At 42.7% G+C, this 19,582-nt stretch overlaps 2 protein-coding genes across 4 annotated transcripts in view; one reads left to right on the top strand and one right to left on the bottom strand.

Annotated features, from left to right (window-relative positions):
- Positions 1–19,582, bottom strand: part of LOC102449934 (transmembrane protein 263-like) — a 404,675-nt gene that overhangs the window by 381,543 nt on the left and 3,550 nt on the right. The gene's annotated exons all lie outside the window — the stretch shown is intronic.
- Positions 1,618–19,582, top strand: part of LOC102454145 (astacin-like metalloendopeptidase) — a 24,740-nt gene continuing 6,775 nt past the window's right edge. Inside the window, exons 1-11 of the mRNA XM_075927546.2 lie at positions 1,618–1,752; positions 1,924–1,948; positions 4,280–4,417; positions 6,145–6,262; positions 6,947–7,125; positions 9,539–9,620; positions 12,104–12,231; positions 13,082–13,197; positions 14,298–14,523; positions 17,264–17,382; positions 19,050–19,272. Of these exons, the coding sequence (XP_075783661.2) occupies positions 1,684–1,752; positions 1,924–1,948; positions 4,280–4,417; positions 6,145–6,262; positions 6,947–7,125; positions 9,539–9,620; positions 12,104–12,231; positions 13,082–13,197; positions 14,298–14,523; positions 17,264–17,382; positions 19,050–19,272 (1,423 nt within the window). The 5' untranslated portion in view covers positions 1,618–1,683. The remainder of the gene's footprint in view (positions 1,753–1,923; positions 1,949–4,279; positions 4,418–6,144; positions 6,263–6,946; positions 7,126–9,538; positions 9,621–12,103; positions 12,232–13,081; positions 13,198–14,297; positions 14,524–17,263; positions 17,383–19,049; positions 19,273–19,582) is intronic.

Genomic DNA, 19,582 nt, shown 5'->3' with positions numbered 1-19,582 from the left:
CAATTCTAATATTTTACATAATACAGAAACATTATTAACAGTATGCCAGAGTTACTAAGGAGGAACAATGATAATACTTACATCAGATCAAGGTCTATATGGCTAAAAAGAAAGAATCATGGAGCAATAGAGACGCGAGAAAAGAGAGGGAGGGAAGGGAAGATAATGTAACAAACTACAGTTGTGTAGCCACATTGCTTGGGCATGTAATGAAACCCAGCTTTTAAATTACTATGTCAGAATATTAAAGTAGATTGCTGCAGACAAACAGATGGTACCAGAAAGAAATTCACTTCTGAGAGATGCTTATCCATGCTGTACTAGACTAGCAGGTGACACGAGACTTTGGGTCACTGATTAGCCTGTAGATGTCTCTGATTCTATGTAGCCATCAACCAATCAAATTAATTCATGATGTAACTCCCTTGACTTCTGGGATGAATCTGACCCGTGGTCTGCAACTGGAGCCGGTAAAGAGTTATGAACAGCATTCCACAGAATGAGGATGGAAAATTCCATGGCAGAACTTCAAAGATCCCCTCCAGGCCTTCTTGATGTACACTCAGATGAGTAACCCATATGCACATTCTACATGGTGGTCTTTTGTTTTCCATATTTTTGGTATTTAATAACTTTTGCCGCTGGCTCCCCCAGTCATTTTGTGATTTGCAGCTGCAGAAATGTGGTTCCTGAGTCTGATCTGCAGTAGATAGTGTGGATGGAGCTCTGGGCTTTACTGCCTCTTGAGAGGCTCTCCAACTACTAGAGCAGCAAACTGAGGAGCACTTCCATTCAGGTAGCTGTCTTCAGTTACCGTGTCTTTGTGTCTGCCTCTCAGTGTTATAATACTCACTATATGGAAAATGCCACAGCATAAGTAACCTTGCAATTCAGAGAAATATGCAAATAGGATTAATCATATTTTAGTAAGTTTAAAGCGTGATGTCAAACTCCCCTCACAAATTCACAAATAGAAAAGTATCTGGTTTTGTTTTCACTTCAGTGGGAGTTTGGCTGGCAGGGCCAGATCATTCCCCTACCTGGAAATGGCTTGTCCAGAGGAAGGAAAATAATATGAGATATTCCTCACAGTGCTGCCTCTCAATTCTTCTCTGATGGGCAGTCAGAGGTAGAGATGACCCCCATACAGAAGAAGGGATCTTGTCCATAAAACTAGAAGATCTTGAGGATCTTCTGGAGTAATGGGCTCTTGATGCAGAGACTCTGGCTTCCCTGTGGTTCTGTCCCATCTCCCCAACAACAAGGCTCCAATTGTGTTTTCATGGGGGAGGAAGAAATGCCCATCTTCCCAAAGGCAAACCTACCCACTCCCTGCTCTTCACTGTGCAGATTCCCAGACCTGCATTGGGGGTGACAGAACACTACAGCAGCTCATGGGATCCTTACAGAGTCAAACTTAAATCATCTAAAGGTTATTATATTTTCTTTCCTATTGCACCACTTCCTCTATTTTCTAAAGATAAATACGTGTGCAATGAAAGTCTGCAACTCTACTGGGAATTCACGCAGCTTGTTTATTCCGTGAAAATACATCATGTTTTCTAAGTTTGGTCCACTTATTAAAAGCAGCAGCTTTCTTATAAAAACATCTTTCAAGAAAACTAGAAGGGATTTTGGGAAACAGAGCTCCTGGACATAGAGGATTTGCTCAAAAATTTGAGGATGAACCTTATTCCACTGTCAGCCCTTTTAGCATTTTTCTATAACTTTGCAGTAGGTAAACCTGTCCAGGTGTGTTCAATACTGCCATGGCAGTTTAAACTTTGCATCTCTGCTAATTGGCCTGTCTGAAAATAAGTTATGATATTTCAGCATAACACAGAGTTTGTTGTGATTCTGCCTGATAACAGTTTTCTTTTGATGGCACGTGTGCATACTAAAAGATTTCCTTTCCTTTTGCAGATAGCCACAAGACATAATGACACAGGTGAGTTTGATTTTAACTACTGTATTCTACAGATTACGCGGGATTCTTAGGGGGCAAGGTTGTCCTTTATACTCCATACACTCAAGAACTTCAGGCCTGATTTTCCACTTTATTACAATTCAAGTTTTATTCTAGCATAACTCCTATCACTTCACAAGAACTACCTCTGATTTACAGTGCTGTAGCTGGGAGGAGAACAGGACCCTTAGGCTGAAATTTTCAGATCTGAATATCTTATGAATCAATGTTTAGGCCCCTAAATATAAGTAATTGTGGAGAATTTCTAAGGTGATTAATCTCACTTGCAGATCCCATTGACTTCAATGGGAGCTGCAGTTGCTCAGGACCTCTGTAGGTTAGGCTACTAGTATAATTTCAGTTCAGTTTTAAGAACTCAGTCTTGAAAATGTTGACCCTAATTTTGTTTATCACTTTACAAATAATCCTCCGTGTCCATACCTAGCTGTGGGCCCTGGAAAACAAGTCCAGTTGTCTCAAGTCTAGTTGTTTCCCAACTATACATCCAAAATGATGAGGACTAAGGAAGCTAATACCACCCGAGAGAGAGATCTTGGAGTCATTGTGGATAGTTCTCTGAAAACATCCACTCACTATGCAGAAGCAGTAAAAATAAAGCAAGAGATAGAGAATGAGACAGATAATATCTTATTGCCTCTTTATAAATCCATGGTACACCCACATCTTAAATACTGCGTATAGATGTGGTCGCTTCATCTCAAAAAAGATATATCGGCATTGGAAAAAGTTCAGAAAAGGGCAACAAAACTGATTAGGGGTTTGGAATGGCTGCTAGATGAAGAGAGATTAAAAAGATTGGGACTTTTCATCTTAGAAAAGAGGAGACTAAGGGGGGATATGGTAGAGGTCTATACAATTATAACTGGTATGGAGAAAGTGAATACAAATGTTACTTGAGAACTAGGGGTCACCAAATAAAATGAATAGGTAGCAGGTTTAAAAGAAATAAAAGGAATTATGTCTTGATGCATCACCTAGTCAACCTGTGGAACTCCTTGCTAGAGGATGTTGTGAAGAACAGAACTTTAACTGTGTTCAAAAAAGGAATTAGATAAATTCATAGAGGTTAGATCCATCAATGCTTATTAGCCAGGATGGTTAGGAGTTGTGTTCCTAACCTCTGTTTGTCAGAGGCTGTAAATGGGTGATAGAAGAGGGATCACTTGATGAAGACCTGTTTTGTTCATTCCCTCTGGGACACCTGGCATTGGCCACTGTCTGAAGACAGGATACTGGACTAGATGGACCTTTTGTTTATCCAGTATGACCATTCTTATGTTCTTTGAAACTCATATCAATGTGATGATTTATGTTGATATGATAAAGAAATAATTCATTACTGAATCATTACTATAAATAATGCTATTTTGCCAATGAATATGACCAGTATAAGAAGAAAGCAGAATCTTTTCATCCTTTTTATAGAAATGATCTCCATCCTGGCTGTCTGACGCTGGGACAGACTCTGTCCTAATGCAAGCAAGCTCAGCTCCCTTCAACATAAGTGGGAGATGTGTTTGCTTATGCCAGAGCTGAATTTTGGTTTTTGTGCCTACCTTCCCCTCCACATGCTCCCTTTTATCTTTCATTTCTTTCCTGTGTGACATTGTCTTCCAAATCTCCACTGCTATTCCTAGCAAGTGTTTCTCATGGGCAGTAACTATATATTATTGCACCAAATGTATAGGTAGTTTTGTGTCTGCCAACAAAGAAGTGACAGAGTTGGGGAGCATATTATGATGTCATGTGATACTTCACAAGTTAATCTAGAGACTAATTAGGGGTGCACACTGAATAATCTCCTTGAACACAGTAGTTGGCAAATCTTTCTGGACGTTAACTATGACTTTTCTTTCACTCTGCATGTCCCAATGAAGGAAATGTCCCACATTTCCACAGCTCTTTTCATCCTGAAGGATTCCAAAGCTCCTTTAGTAAATATACAAGCGGTCATTCATATGACAGACTGTCATTGATTAAAAGAGCCCAAAGGCCTACTGGTTAACATATTTTCTTCACTGGGAGTCAGGAAGGCCTGACCCATCTCAGAACATTATGGTTTATTTTCCACACAAATACATTTACTAATCCTTTTGCAGATTATTAGAAATAGCCTCTCACTCAGGGGATATTTTCTAAGACACAAAGGGCAGATAGGTGTCTAACACACACTAAATATCATTGGGAGTAGGCTGCCAAATTCCCATTTGTGCCTTCGAAAAAAATCACCCTCTTCCCCACGTCCAGTACATTATTTTCTCTTTCTCTCTCTCTCTTTTTTTATCTGCCCAGAGACTGATACAATTCTGCATGAGGGTGATATTGTCTTGCGAAGAAAACGCAGCGTCATAAACTGTGACAGCCGCTGCTTCTGGCCTAAGTCCCAAGATGGGCTAGTCAATGTCCCGGTTAATGTTTCCACAGAATTTTGTAAGTCACTTATAAATGTACCTGTGAAATTAGCATAAATCTTAACACCAAATTATGAAGCTTATGTCACAATATCTCTGTATCATGTATCAAAAGTGATTTTAACCCAAGGCAGCCTTTATGAATGTTATTTTTCTCATTGCTCTTCCTAGGACAGTTTGGCTAAAACGCTATATAATTTAGTAAAGGAGATATTTAAAGGTGTGGTTAACAGTACTGACAGTATTTAATTACATAAATACCAGTGGCTTCATGTATATGAGTCTTTATTTACTGACATTTAACACCTATGGAACTAATAAAGCATCTAATCTGTTACTTCAGTGAATATATTTGTATTTATATATTATTATTTTAGTAATAAGTATTTTGAACACACATACTAGTTTCCATAGAAGTGTCTCAAAAAAGAGCCATGCCAATAGTAAGGCCCGCTTGTCCTCTCCTGTGGGAAATGGTGCAGAAAAGGAAAAGACAACAGCAATCTCCCTTAGGTTTTCCCTGGAGAGATTTCTTCCTAATTATTTTGTTTGGATCAGGGAGTCAGTCAGTGGAACAGGCTGCAGAACTGGTGCCTTACCAAGCCCTGACTTACACCATCCTGCCCCCTTGCAGATTGAATACTTTGTAGACACACTGCCTGGGTTGCAAACACCAGTGACTTCCTTGGGGACTCCCTCTTAAAGAGTTACTCTCACTTTCAGGGGAAGAGGCATGGAAATTTAACACAGACTGGGTTAACTTTTCTTGGGAATCATTGTGATACCATCGGGAGAAGGGGCAGGATAGACAATATGCATCCCCTTCTCCCTAAACCATCCTGCACATTCCTCATCCCTTTCCTACTCACATATCCCTGGACCTGCAGAACCCCATCTTCAGCCAAGGGGCAATGGGTAGAGCCCTGCATGGATACAAAATTTGTATCCGCAGCTGCATCCATATCCACAAAAACGAGCGGTGGATATCCAGATCTAGATCCATGGATGCAGATGCCATGAATATAAAGCGGATATCCCCGGATTTGCAGGGCTCTAGCAATGGGGCAGACTATGCAGCAGCAAGACTGTGCTCAGAAATTACTTTAATTTTACAACAGTCTTGTGGCTAGATAGGGGTTATTTAATGTAATGTTCCAGATAGAGAAACTGATGCACAGCATTATGGGGCCAGTTTTGAGAAATGGGCTATAATTGAGGGGGCAACCGAAGCCATAAGTTTCCAATAAAGTTAACCACTGAAAGGCATATTTAGGCACTGAGTAATAATGCTCTGATTTTCAGCAGTGCTCAACACCTCCTGTTTCATGTGACTTCAGTGGAAGCTGCAGGTGTTCAAGATTGGTAATAAACAAGCTGCTTTTATTTAGATGCTTAAATATAGAGTCATCTGTCTAACTTTCACCTCCAAAGAGTGACTATTTTGGCCTTAGCCTTTGTTTTAGTTTCTCCATCTATCTAATGGAGATGAGATAATAATGCAGACCTACCTACCTTTCACTGCCTGTGTAGTGCAAGGCAAAATATGTAAGTGATAAGTATAATTATTACTGCTACCTTTGAAAGTCAAATCAATTTTAAAGATCCCTTAACCTTCTGCATATTCAATTTGACTTCTGTAATAGAAAAATAACAACTTGGTTCAGAGATTTAGTGGGATAGACTCATTTGTCCCATGCAGCAAATAACCAAAATACCATCATTATGTACTTCCCCTTTTCTTCCTAGCCATAGAAGAGAGGACTTGGATTATTGAAGCCATGCAAGAGTTTACCACCCTGACTTGTGTCCAGTTTATAAATCGGACAACAGAAACCAACTACATAAGCATAGTACCTGGGGAGAGGTCAGTTTCATTAGTCCTTATTGTGACTGGGAACATGGCTAATTGCCTAACATATTCTTCAATTTTCTTTCTTTCCTACTTGTTCTGGATTAAAATAATCTCAGCTGATATTAAACTCCAGGAAACTGAGATTAAGAGAGTGACTTGCCATATAATTTTTAATTTTTCTCTTTGGCTATGTCTACACTGCAGGCTTCTTGTACAATAACTGTTTTGCGCAAGAGTTCTTGTGCAAAAGCTCTTGTGCAAGAGTGAGTCCACACTGCCATGTGCTTTTGCACAAGAGATGTGCACAAGAGATTGCGCAAGAGTGCCCATGGCGGTGTGGGCACTCTCTTGTGCAAGAAAGCTCTGATGGCCATTTGAGCCATAGGGCTTTCTTGCACAAGAAACTCTTGTTGTCTGTCTACACTGCCTTCTTGTGGAAGAGCTCTTGTGCAAGACGGCTTATTCCTTGTGGGGAGAGGAATAACTCTTGTGCAAGAAGCCTTGTTTTCCAACACTTTCCTATAAATTTACTTGCACAAGAATGCGCGTGCAGTGTAGACAGCTGTTCTTGTGCAAAAAGCCTGCAATATAGACATTGCCTTTTTGTTTGCACTATTGATTACATTGCTTTTCAGCTCTGGGACTTTAGCTTATCACATATGACATCTTCAGTTATTGGTTGCATGTTCCTTTCAGCTGCTGGTCTCACTTTGGAAAGATTGGAGGTATGCAGCAGGTGGTCCTGATGAAAACTGGCTGCATGAGTAAAGGAGCAATTCAGCATGAAATGAACCATGCACTGGGCTTTTTACATGAACAGGCCCGGAGTGACCGGGATGACTATGTTAAAATCATGTGGGAATACATTCTGGCAGGTAGGTCTGAGGGTGTGTGGTGGTTGTGGTAATAATCATAATGCTTATCTAATTCTTTACATTTTCAAAAATATTTTCTAAACATTACATGACAATAGATGGGACTAGAGAACAGAATCCCTAATACTGACAAATAACCCCTGCAAATCAGGGCCAGCCTGAGCCATTCGTGTGCCCTAGGAGCGTGGAGCTGCCCCTGGGCGTGTACTGCATGCGCGATGCCGGGCGCCTGGGGCACCCAGCGCATGCGCGGCCCCGCCCTTGGGTGCCTGGCGCATGCGCAGCTTCTCCCCCACCAGTCCGGCAGCCCCGCACAGCACTTCCTACAATAGGGCACCCTGGGCAGTAGCCCGGTCAGCCCATAGCTTGGGCCGGCTCTGCTGCAAATGTATTATTGATTCTTCCTTCTTAGACACACAGTGAAATATGCAGGCTTTTCCCTCTGAGTGGGACATAATCACATTTCCTTCACCAGACCCTAAAACAGTTTGCGCCCCAAAATTTTCAGCCATTCCCACATTATCCTGAGTAAATTTCAATTGCATTGTCTCATGCTTAGATGTCAGAGACCCTCACTAACAAGATACTATAATTATTTGCCATTTATATAATGGCAGAGGATTTTGTGGTCATTTAATTTCCACCCATTTTCCACTGGTGCAACCCCCTAACTTAAATGCAATTACTTCACATTTACACTAATATAAATGAAATCTGAAACAGGACTCATCATGAAAGGACAACCAACCTGCACACTGTGAAAAGGACAAAGCTAACACAAAGAAAGGATTTAGCCCTGGAGTTTCCCAGAGAGAGAAAGAAATTAAAGCAGCTGGCTTCACAGGTCTTTGTAGTTAGTTTTCTTAACTCTTCTTTGGGTCATGAAAATGACACAGAAATTAATTAGCATGCAGTGTCATAAGCAGTCCCAGGATATTAGAGAGACAAGGGGAGGGAGATAATATATTTTATTGGAAAAAAGTCTGTTGGCAGGAGAGACAAACTTTCAAGCCACATACCCTTCCCCGACCTGAAGACAAGCTCTGAAGAAGGCCTCATCCTTTTCCCATGGATTTCAGAAACAGAATTCCCATTGACTTCAAACATACAGTATCATGCTCTGAGATTTTTTTTGCAACTTCCCAGCTTTCCCACCTCCTATTTTTAACTAGGGTTTTAGTATTGCTTTTTTTAACCTTACAGTTCACCTTGGAAGATTTCCCATTTCTTTGTTTTGACAACATATTGCCTGCTGTTTTGTGGCTGTCTACTCAGATACTTGAAACTTGCTTCCTCCCCCCTCCCAGTCTCTTCTGAATACAAGATACTGTTCTGCGTTTTAGGCCAGAATTTATATTTTAGCTCACTCTTTTTGCTCATTGTGTTTAGATTCTGGGGCCCCACCACAGCAAAGCTACCACCACAGCTACCATGTGCTTAACATTAATCACCTGCTTAAATGCACTGCTGAACACAGATGGACTTTAATGTGTTTGGATAAGCATATGCATAAATGTTTTACTGAGTGGGCCCCTAGGTACTCTTTTGCCTCCCTCCAGAAGACTCTCCAAATTATATATTATTGTTTACATGTTTGCCTCGTCAGTCAGCTAAAAAAACCTTGTTTTATCATGTATCCACTTTTTCATTTTTAGTTTTTCTCTATAAATGTTGTGTGTGACTCAAGGCAGTTTACCATTAGAGGAAGAATGATCTTGTGCTTGACAACAAACGTACTTTGGGTTTTATTTCTGGGTCTGCCACTGACAGCCTGAGAGACCTTGAGAAAGTCACTTAGGCCAAAATATTAAGTTGGGGGTGTCTGACGTCAGGCATTAAAACCCACATTTGGGTACCTGAAAAAGTGTCCTTATTTTAAAAGGGCCTGAACATCTTCATCTCTTTGAAGTCAATATAATATGAGTGTGATAAATGTTACAATTTAAGAGAAAATTTTGACTATAGCTATTCTGTGCCACAATTATTCCACCTGTAAAATGGAATTGTACTCATTAATTAATGTGTGTAAAGGTATTTTAAGATCCATGGATGGAGGGTGCTGGAGAAAGTCAAAGGATTTATTGCTCACATGGTTTTGACCTTCTATATAAACTGCTGATGCTCAGGTACTTTTCATATCTGCTGTTTAATAAAAGGGAACAGCATACCGAGAAAAAAATCATAGTAAACTACAGCAGCCTTTCACTCCCCTCCTTCCGGCTCCTGGGACAGATGGAAATTGTTATGAAACTATACATTGGCCAGGTGGGATCATTGCTCAAGAGAATATCCAATGATAATATGTATATTACACGTAGTCTAACAGTTTTTTGTGAACTGCAGTATCACTTTAATATTTTTTCTGGTCCTGATCCTGTGTTGGTGGCTGAAATGTTGCTCTCTCACCTTACAGGTGAACAAGGGAACTTTGGGAAAATGAATTCCAAGAACCTGGGCCTTCCCTATGACTATTCCTCAGTGATGCACTATGGCGCGTAAGTTGGAGTCTGTGTCTGCCTTTCACAGATGCAAACAAACTCAAATCTCCCACTTGAACTTGGGAGATAGAATTGCTTTTTCCAAGGAATGGCTTTTGCTATTCATTTCAGGTATGTCTGTAGGTATAAATTCTAGCTTGAGGAGACATACCATGGTAGCGCTGATCAAGCTAGCACAGGAAAAGAGAAATATAGCCTTTGTGGCTAGAGCTTCGAGAGGGGCTAGCTGCCCTGAGTGCACTCCTCTCTGGGACTCCAAGAATGGCTAGTCTTCCTGTTGCTGTGGATACATTAATTTTAGCACACGCACTTGATCACATGTGGTACAGCTCCTCACGCTGAAATTTATATCTCTAGCTTAAAAATGTGAAAGCACTCATGGCTAAGAGAATCTATACTTATTGTCTGATTTAGTCCTGGCAAAGATAGAGAGGGATAGGGCTGGAAGAGAAAGACAGTGGAGGAACAAAATTTCTCACTGAATTCATACCTATGACAATTTCATGTAATGAACCAAATGAACTTTATGGAATTAATTTGAATCTTACTGGACTAAGTTTTACATATTTTGAATTCATTGCATTAAAAATGTAATTATTTATGTACTATTGTGGGATTATGTGGCACTTCAAAGGACTTTTTTTGGCAAAATGCATGTGAAGTGGATTTCCTAGAAAATAACTGAGAATGCTAATTATAGAATACTAATTTTCCCCTCCAAAGCCAACTTTTGAAGCTATGCCCTGGAAAGGTTTACATATACTAGGTCAAACTGGATTCTCCAGGCTCCAATAGACCAAAAAGAGACTTTGGGTTAAATAGCCTGGATTTATGCTGACTCAGTCTTGTTCAAGAATCAAGTCATCACTTCTGGTCCACAGAGGGCCCCAAGTCTGAAAGTAGGGTTGGAAGGACTGGGCCTGCTGAGGCCACCTATGACTGTGTGTGCTTGTTCTGAGCTCAAACTGTGATGAACTGGTAACCACAAGGAGCCCTTTAGGTGGAGGATGAAGGACTACTCCTGCCAGAATCCATGTTGTTAGAGTGAGTTCTGGCAAACTTATTGGCTGTGTCTAGACTGGCCAGTTTTTCCGGAAAATCAGCTGCTTTTCTGGAAAAACTTGCCAGCTGTCTACACTGGCCGCTTGAATTTCCGCAAAAGCACTGACTTCCTACTGTAAGAAATCAGTGCTTCTTGCGGAAATACTATGCTGCTCCTGTTCAGGCAAAAGTCCTTTTGCGCAAAAGTTTTGCGCAAAAGGGCCAGTGTAGACAGCTGAGATTAGTTTTCCACAAAAAAGCCCCGATCGCGAAAATGGTGATTGGGGCTTTTTTGCGAAAAAGTGCATCTAGATTGGCACAGACGCTTTTCCGCAAAAAGTGCTTTTGCGGCAAAGCGTCCGTGCCAATCTAGACCCTCTTTTCCGAAAATGCTTTTAACAGACAACTTTTCCGTTAAAAGCATTTCCGAAAAATCATGCCAGTCTAGACGTAGCCATTGGGATGCCTATTGATTCTTCTATTGTTTTTAATGATTTTTCTGTCATGCTTTTTACCAGAAGAATAAAGCAGGCATGCATAGGATGTGCCGTCTGATACCTTACAACTGTAATCTCTTATCTGTCTCTGAAGATAAAGTGAGCAGGTGTCATTAGGCAACTTGTCTATGCTGAGAAATATACAGGACAGGGCCTTGTGCAATCTGGGAATTCTAAAAAGTCAGGAGAGAGAGAAGTGAAGGCAACAGCTCAAGAGCAGTCAGTGCCCTTGGTGGACTGAGGGGGAATCTAGGTGCTGTTGCCCTGAACTGTCATCTCTTACAGTAAAGACCTTATAAAGCCATAACCCGAGGTCAGTCACTACCCAGTCTGTCCTCTAAGCCAGTCTCTGCAGCATTCTTAGGGCTGGGCTTTTAATGAGATCACATTCGCTTCTACAACAGTATGTAGAAAGACAAGGAGGATTCCTCTTCCATCCTGAGGATGTTGTGTACTACATCTATTATCTTGGCTTATGGCTTTAATTTTACAGTTTAGCCCTTAACACATAAACCTGTGGCAGGCACCTTGCCCCACATTTCCACTCACAGGCTGCAAATTTCTGAGCATTTTCCCAAAGCAAACCAGTAATTATGATAAAGAAATCTTGTCTAGCTGAAGGCAAGAGACAGCAAGTAGCAGTTTAAAATATTCAAAGAATCAGGAGCCGAGACAGTAACCTTGCTCTTCAGAGCATTCTGGTTGGGGGCATAGAGTTCACTCTGTGTTGAAAGGTTTGAAGGAATCATCCCTCAGACAACATATTCTCCCCTTTCAGTGTGGCTGGACACAAAGCTGCTGCCTCAGTGTTCCTCCTGAGAGACTGGTGAATGCTCTTGACAATCTGAGGCAGATATTAGTTACAATTTTTTTTCACACTCATACAAATGTAGCACTTCAAGGGGGTTTGACTAAGATACGTGATTTCCCCTGCTTCTACAGATATGACTTCTCTAACGTCTCTGGGAAAGCCACTATTGTACCGATTCCTGATCCCTCTGTACACATTGGCCAGAGAGAAGGGCTGAGTAATCTTGACGTGGCTAAAATCAACAAGCTCTATAGCTGCAGTAAGTGCCCCAAATGCTGTGTACTGTAATCTTAATTAAGAAACTGCACGACAGCTGCTAATTTCCGTCTATTTTACTACAGGTTGAACCTCCCTACTCCAGAACCCTTGGGACCTGACTGGTCTCGAACCAGGGAACTTGCTGGACCAGGGGAGGTCAAAGTAGAAGGGGCTGCACTTTCCTTCTGCCCCTTAGAGAGCTCCACTTTTCCCCCGGTGGCTCCACTGATGACCAGGGCACCGCTCTCCAACCGGGGCTCTGCTCTCCCTGCAGTGGCTGAGGGCTCTGCCGCTGTCTGGACCTCCACTCTTCTGGGCTTTGCTGCCATCTGGGGGTCTGCACTCCTGCTGGTGGCCAGGGGCTCTGCTTTCTCCCCAGCAGTCCTGCTGCCACCCAGGGAGCTCCTCAGTCTAATGAGTAGCTCTGCTGCCACCTGGGGGGGCTCCACGCTCTGCCTGGTGGCTCCTCTGCCATCCTCTCCCTGGTGACAGGGAGCACCACTCTTTCACCCTCCCAACCCAGTGACTGGGGGCTTCACACTCGTCCCAGTGGTTCTGCTGCCCCTACTGGCTTATCCCCATGGGTGCTCCCACAGTCACTCTAATGATGCTGGAGCAGGGTGTTGCCAGACCAGGGAAGTCTGGATTATGGAGTTTCAACCTGTCGCGCCATTATTTTGCTTACCATTATGTAGTGCTTTTAGAAGATGAGCATTGACACATTTGTGAACATGACAATTAATTTATTTTATTAATATAATAGCCAATAATGAATGTAGATGGCTGTGACTGGATTTTCCTTTGAGCAGGATTTCTCCACATCTTCACAGCTGTTTTCTTTTGTCCTTCAGATTGCTGTAGCAAGGTACTGCATAAACCTAAGGACAACTTCTCATCTATCAATTACCCATCCGCCTATCCAGACAACAGCAACTGTCTATGGCTCATTCGCATCCCACAGGATAAGGTGATTTTTGTTAGGAAAAAGGAAGTTTGCATAGGTGTTAATACACGCCATTATTTATCAGATTGCTATTGTGTACATTAATTTTAAGATTATTGTATAGCAGATATTTAACCGTATGGATGGTGATTAAGCATTGTTACAAACTGCAAGGGGAGCATTGGATTCAATATCTGTTGAAGTTTTTATATCACGATTGGATGCCTTGCTGCAAGATATGCTTTAGCCCGACACAAGTTATTGGGCTTTCTGCCTGAGTAACCGGATACAATTTAATGGCCTTTGATATACTGGCTGTCAGACTAGATGGTCTAATGGTCCCTTCTGGCCTTAAAATCTGAGAGACAGTATATATGACTTTCCAATGTACTTGTTAATAATTTAACTCTTTTGGCATGTGATTCTGCTCTCATATGGCAGTTTTAGACTGGGGTAACTCCATCGATATCAGTGGTGTTAGTTTGATTTACACCTGTGTAAATGAGCTCTGAATCAGGTTCTAGGTGCAAAGACTTATTGCTGTCCAGGATTTTCCTCTGGCCACTGTGGGGAGCTGTGGCAGAGAGAGGGGAATATCTCTAGTTGCTGGGCAGCAAGGTGGAATCTCGATGGGATGCTCATGCAAGTCCAGTTCTTTGCTCTGTTTTTCCTGCTGTTCTGGTCATGCCAGGAAGCCTTGTGTGCATGTAACATACTGCAGAGTAGCTGGGGATGTGAGAATGGGGAATGAAGCAGCACTAGCAAGGGGAAGAGCTGAGGAGAACAGACTGGCAACTAGTGAAAGGTAGACAAGGAGCAGTAGGGTCTTTATGGTGGTGTCATTACTGAAGGTAGGTGGGGTAAGAGACACCACCGAAGAGAGGGGGAGGGTAAAGAAAGTGAAAGGAGGGGAAATAGAGGCAAGTCTCCTGCTGACAAGGAGAGGAGGAGAGCTCTACAGAGGAAGAGCAGTATAAGGAGTATCTGGATTTCAGCCAAGATCCTCTTTGAAAAACAGATTTCCACTGAAATCCACACACAGACAGGAGATGTAGGTCAGAGTCAAATAAGGATGAAAAAGGAGGAATCCATATTTGAAGTGGGTTTTTTTCCTTTCTCTTCAGGTTTTCCTGCAGTTTGATGCCCTTGATCTTCAGTATTCCCCAGATTGTACCTCTGACTACATCAAAATTTATGATGGAAGCAGCAGGAATTCCAGTGTCTTGCAGGACAAGTTGTGTGGGATGGGGCCATTACCCTCATTGGTGGCTTCTAGAAATGTGATGCTTGTAGAGTTTGTGAGCGATGAGGCTACTGCAGCAACAGGTTTCCAGGCCTCCTATACCCAGGGTGCGAACAGCATTCCTTTGACAGAACTTGGTGAAGTGTCTAGTTTTTACTTAAATATTCATGTGCAGAACTGAACATTTTGCAAAATGTGTTCTCCCTGCCTCCTCCCTCTGGAATTTTTGGTGGTAAAACCTTTTCCTCCCCACATTGAACAGTTCTTATGCATGACTAGCCAATTAGCCCATCATAAGACGGGATTCTCTCCCTCTCCCCACCCCCATGGGCGCAGAGGGGAAGGGGGGGTGGGGCAGTGATGTACACGGCCGGGGGCGTGGCAGTGTACATCAGCGTTACAGATGCACGGACACTGGGCTACTATATATATGATGGGAGGGACAAAGCCAGCAGCTTGTGGAGTTGAGAATAAAGAAAAAAAATGAAAACCTGAGAACCTACTTGGCCCTCTCACCAGCAACTTTCAGATCCCCCGCATTCTTGTGGAGGCTGAGGAAACCTTGGGCTGGTTGTGGTCTTTACAACTACTTGTTTAAATGAAACTGAGTAGTAGGAGCTGCTAGCCACAGAGTGAAAAGTGGCTGCAGAGCGCTCCACTAGCATCCGGGCATCTGTGCAATTTTAGATCTCAAAATAGAAAGTAGAGGAGCCATGGAAGGTATTTTTAACAATTAGCAGGGGCAGGCAGGGAGAAAAGAGGATGGTTGTAACTACAGGTTTCAAGCCTAGCATTTTCTAGGCTGCTACAAGTCAATTTATCTTTTGGCTTTACCCCCCTGAGAGGTCTGGGCTAGGAATGTAGTCAATTAACCAATAAGCAAAAGCTTATAGCTTAATGCTATAGACTACACACAATTCCCCCTGCCAGTAAGTTTTTTAGCAGACTGACCAGTAGCCCGGCTCAGTCCTGGCTTGCGCCGGGTCCCGGACCTATCCCCCACTGCAGCTCTGCTTTTAAGGTGTATTAGGAGCCAGGCGGGCAGGCAGCCCAGCTCAGTTCCAGCTCCCACTGGGTCCAGGAGCTCAGCCTCCACCCTGGATAGAGGCTGCTGCCACTCCACGCTGTGGGCTCTGTATCAGAAGCAGCAGCACAGGGTGACAGGCAGCCTGTCCATAAGGGGAGCTGGTTTTTAAACAGGCTCCCATCATGGACCAGCTCCCGCATGGCACCCCATGCTGCTGCATCAGTGCAGAGTGGCAGAGGCCTCTTCAGGAGTGGGGCCAGAGTGCATGGGTTGCAGGCCACACCCCTGGAAACTATCAAATAGTTGAGTAACTGATAAGAATTCATGAGGTTAATCAACTATTCAATTAACCAATGTTTAATATCCTTAGTTTGGGCTACCTCACTAAGCAGAATATGGCCCTCTTACTATTTGGAGGGGGGGGGGGGGGAGACCCCAAGGAAACATCCAGCTGCAGCAGAAAGTAGTTTTGATGCTTCCACAGGTAGTCATCAGACCCCAACTCAGTGCTGAACCAATGGACCCAGTGTGATGCTTGAATTCTTTCCAATCAAGAGAACGGGGAGAATTCTTTCCAATCAAGCATAAAACCAAGATCCTGGCTACGGGGAGATTAATAAAGGTCCCATGACTTTCTACCTAAAACAGGATACAAACATCGTGGCAAGTTTCAAAGGAAGTCATTACAAGCTGCCTACTTCCACATTCCTGTTTCCCATTGGCTCTGATAATTTCTCACTTCCTCTTGAAACTTCTCTAAGGCTGTGTCTATACTACAAAGAAGAGTCAGAAAGAGAAACACAAACTGCAAACCGCAATTTGTGTATCTTTTCCCACTTTTCTTCCGAAAGAGGCTTGTCCAACATTTGGCCCGTCTACATGGGGCCAAATGTTGGAAAAAAAACCCTCTTTTGGAACATCCCTTCTTCCTCATAGGATGAGGTTTACAGGGATGCTGAAAAAACGCACCTGCTTTTCCGAACTTTTTTTTGTAAAAGCAGATGCATTCCTTGGAGATGGCAGAGCTTTTCCGGGATACCTCTCTGTAGTCTAGATGCACCCTAAGATTGCTGTGTGGGGTTAGGACCCTCTCAGCGTCACTCAAGAGCTCACTGCATTTTGTGGGGTGGGATAGTGGGGACTAAACGACTTGGTGGCTATCATGTCTGTCATTAGAAAGTGCTGTGGAATGAAAGGCACCAAGTAGAAGAAAGATAATTTCAACTCCAAACTAACTTTGGTTTTTATGGAGAAAATATGGAGAACATCTCAATGTTGGACTTTTAACAAAAGGAAAAAGCTTATTTTACTGCTGTAGCCAATAGTTTGTTCCCTCTAATTTTCATCACTCTTGCTGTGATACTAGGTGCAATTTTCAAAAGCAAATTTTACCCAGGATTGACACCTTAGCTACTTTCTTTCAATTGGACCCATGCAGGGTTGAAATGTGCCTTATTTGCACTTGTGCTCTCTGCTTTTTGAGCAAATAAAACAAATTGTACAAGAGTGGGAATGGGCTTGGGAACGTGCCAATGGGTGTGGGAAAAACCCTCCCTTTTCTACATTAAAGTTTCTTAAGTTCAGATCTTAATCAGCATTAAGTTTCAGTTTTCCCCTCTTCTCCGAAGGAGACCATGCTCTAAGTCTTAGAATGCTCTAAACCACAGATGCTGGCCACAGAAACAAACTTTTTGAGAAGGAAACTTAAGAGATAAATTTTCTCTTAGCTGGGAGAAGAATACAAAGGGACATCCCTATGGGTCTCTCTCCCTGGTCACACGATGTTAATAATAAAAGCTCATCATTTCTGTTCTTCTCAGTGAAATGTGGAAGCACTTTGACTGGTGCAAGTGGGGTGATCACTTCCCCAAACTATCCCAATAGATACCCCAAAAACCAGGACTGCTTATGGATCATCCATGCTCCCTCAGATTGCAAGGTAAGGTGTTGCAGGGTTATTCTGCGGGCCCCAGCAATGCCTTCTGACTGCTTCTCTTTGCAGTACAAAATATCAACTGTTCTAGCACATTCTGAGAAGCAACACCAGCTACTCACAGGATGAAATTCACCCCAGTGCACCATGTATCCAACCTACACCCTCACAATAAGAGCTTCAGTAGGTGCCATAGCCTACTATGGTAGTTAAATAAACCATTTTAGCCTTTAATGTGAACAGATGGTGAGGTTGTCTCAAGTGGTAGGTTTAGCTCAAAATAATCTCCAGGACTACACTGCAAGCTACAGATGTGATTCCCCCTGCTCCCATATGCACATTTGCAATAACTGTCATTGAGTTAGTGTGAGTATGAAGGCTATGTCCACACTGCACTGGTTTTGCACAAGAAATATGCAAGTGAGGCTAAGCATAGAATATCGCTGAGCCTAATTTGCATCATTAATGAGTGGTCGCTGTGTGGAAGAATGGCTCGTGCGCAAGAGGGGGGTTTTGCGCAAGAAGGAGCCGTGTAGACAGCTTCTTTTTGCACAAAAGCCTCTTGCTCACAAAGCAGCTGCTCATTAATTATGCAAACGAAGCTCAGCAATATTCCACGCATAGCCTCATTTACATATTTTTGCACAAAACCAGCACAGTGTAGACATAGCCAAACAGTGTAGCCGCAGTAGCACAGATAATGGCAACGGAGGCTTGACTTAGCCATGCAGAGTTCATATCCGGGGCTATATATTAGGAACAATTAAGCTTTGCTTCCACTGCTGATACTCATGTTGCACCACTATTTAAACTCACACTCCTTGAGAGCTAGTGCAAGATGTGTTTGGCGGGAGAGGAAAGCACACCCTTATCTTGAACTGTGGACACAGCCTAGGTGATGAAATGCCTACAAAAGTCAGTGGGAGTCACAAAGCAAAATGCTACACTGGGATTTCGAATATTTGCTCCTAGGGATATTCAAAATGGTATCTGATGCCTTACTACTAAAGTGAGTGACATTAAACCTACCTCAGGACAGGAAATTATCCAGATGATTCAGTAGTGTCCCCCAACCTCCAAGCCCAATGCTTTTTGAGTTCTAATAAATAATTAGAGCTGTCAAGCAATTAAAAAAATTTAATTGTGATTAATCATGTGCACCTCCCCATTGAAACACCATGGCGGCATTTCAAGGGGGCAGCACCGCACGGAGCCCGGAATCAGCTGGAGTCCCCAGCTGACTCCGGGCTCCATGCAGCGCTGCCCCTTGGAAGCGCTGTGGCTGTGTTTCCAAGGGGCAGGCCTTAGGAGTCTAGGATCAGCTGGGAACTCCAGCTGATCCCTGGCTCCACCATTGCAAAGCCCCTTTGAAGCACTGGAGCAGCACTTCAAAGGGGCAGCACAACAGTAACGCCCGTGATTAACACATTAAAAAAATGCATTAATCCTTCCCTGCGTTAATCATAGGCATTAATGCAGGTCAATTGACAGCCATAATAATAATTTACATTATACTAACACATAAGGGCCAGCCTAGGTCAGGGCCTCCTACCGCTGAGGCACTGTACAAATAGTAGCAGATGGTCTAGGCCTGGAAAAATTGCCAAACTAGACAAGACCGAGGGGAAAGGAGATAACATGCAACCATAGTGTTTTTGTTGTATTTTCTATAGATCTTTCTAACAATGGTCTCCTTTGAGCTGGAAGAAATTGATGAATGTAAGTATGACTATTTGATTATTCATGATGGGAGCCGACCTACATCCCCAGCTGTTGGCCCATACTGCGGGACAATGCAGATTGCAGACTTTACCTCCTCTGAGAGCTCTGTGCTGGTAGAATTTCACAGCGACTTTGCTTGGGTGTTTCCTGGATTCATGCTGAACTACACTTTTGGTAAGTCCAATTGCAAAAAATTGAGGGAGGATTGGTGAATTTTTATGTGGCTAAAAGCACGAGACTAGTTTGTTTTGGGTTATTTTACTGTTACACAAGCATGCATTGTAAACTGCAGACAAACAGAGGACCATGCCCCTGAGGTTAGGTCCAGGTCTGTAGAAGATATTTAGGCACACAATACTTTAGAAGATCTTTGTCCAATGGTTTAAAGGGTCCTCAGATATGAAACATAACCACTGGGGTTAAACAAAGGCAGAATTGCCAAAGTAGGTCATTTCTCATTTTGTAATAAAAAAGTCGTCACGTT

Source organism: Pelodiscus sinensis, chromosome 5 (genome assembly GCF_052426305.1).
Source record: "Pelodiscus sinensis isolate ZL-2025 chromosome 5, ASM5242630v1, whole genome shotgun sequence".
Taxonomy (NCBI): Eukaryota; Metazoa; Chordata; order Testudines; family Trionychidae; genus Pelodiscus; species Pelodiscus sinensis.
Note: the sequence above shows the minus strand (reverse complement) of the source record. Positions and strands in the feature narration are given on the sequence as shown.